Source organism: Geospiza fortis, unplaced genomic scaffold (assembly GCF_000277835.1).
Source record: "Geospiza fortis unplaced genomic scaffold, GeoFor_1.0 scaffold26, whole genome shotgun sequence".
Classification (NCBI taxonomy): Eukaryota; Metazoa; Chordata; class Aves; order Passeriformes; family Thraupidae; genus Geospiza; species Geospiza fortis.
This window is the reverse complement of record NW_005054425.1, coordinates 166006-166648: the sequence shown is the minus strand read 5'-3', so window position 1 is coordinate 166648 and position 643 is coordinate 166006. Positions and strand designations below refer to the sequence as shown.

Here is a 643-nt window from a genome sequence, read left to right as displayed (position 1 = left end):
CCTTCTCCAAGGTCTTAGGTCAAACACTGTATCCATCTCTATCTCCGAGCTTGTATGTTCGAGGCTTTGGGAGCTCTCTGTGCTTGCATTTCCCAGAGCAGGGTAACATCTCACCACCAATGAAGATGCAAGAGGGGCTCCACCAAGGAGAGGCACAGAGGGCTAACAGACAGACCTTAGGAGGAGCCAAGTCTACTTATAAGAATGAGGTCATGGATCCCAGGAGGAGCCAAGTATATACATATGGGCAAAGCCACGGACTGTGGGATGTGGTGGGAGGACATAGAAGGACTGTGTATGAATACTAATGTGGCTGATGCAACCTTGAGTGTATAAAAGGCAAAGATGCCATTTTGTGAGCTGAGCCTCTGGTGAGCAGAGAGAGCGTCACTATGCCCCTAGCGCTGTCCCCTCTTTGCTTTGTAACTTATCGGGTTCTAATTAAATTTTATTTAGTCATTCCCACCCGGGGTGTGAGTAGTTTATACAGTGATGAGCTGATCTCTGCTGGGTGATGAAAGGCTGTGTCCTCAGCTGCTCCCAAAGCCCTCGGCGTGTCCCTGTCCCACTCAGTCGAAGTTGTAGTAAAGGCAGAAGGCGAAGAACATGGCAAAGATCTGGAATGATGGAGATGGGAAAGAGC

At 49.1% G+C, this 643-nt stretch overlaps 1 protein-coding gene across 1 annotated transcript in view; it reads right to left on the bottom strand.

Moving 5' to 3' along the window:
• Window positions 1-569: 569 nt before the first annotated feature.
• LOC102033901 (tetraspanin-18-like) overlaps window positions 570-643 on the bottom strand; it is a 2465-nt gene continuing 2391 nt past the window's right edge. The window contains exon 6 of the mRNA XM_031061743.1: window positions 570-617. Within this exon, the coding sequence (XP_030917603.1) occupies window positions 570-617 (48 nt within the window). The remainder of the gene's footprint in view (window positions 618-643) is intronic.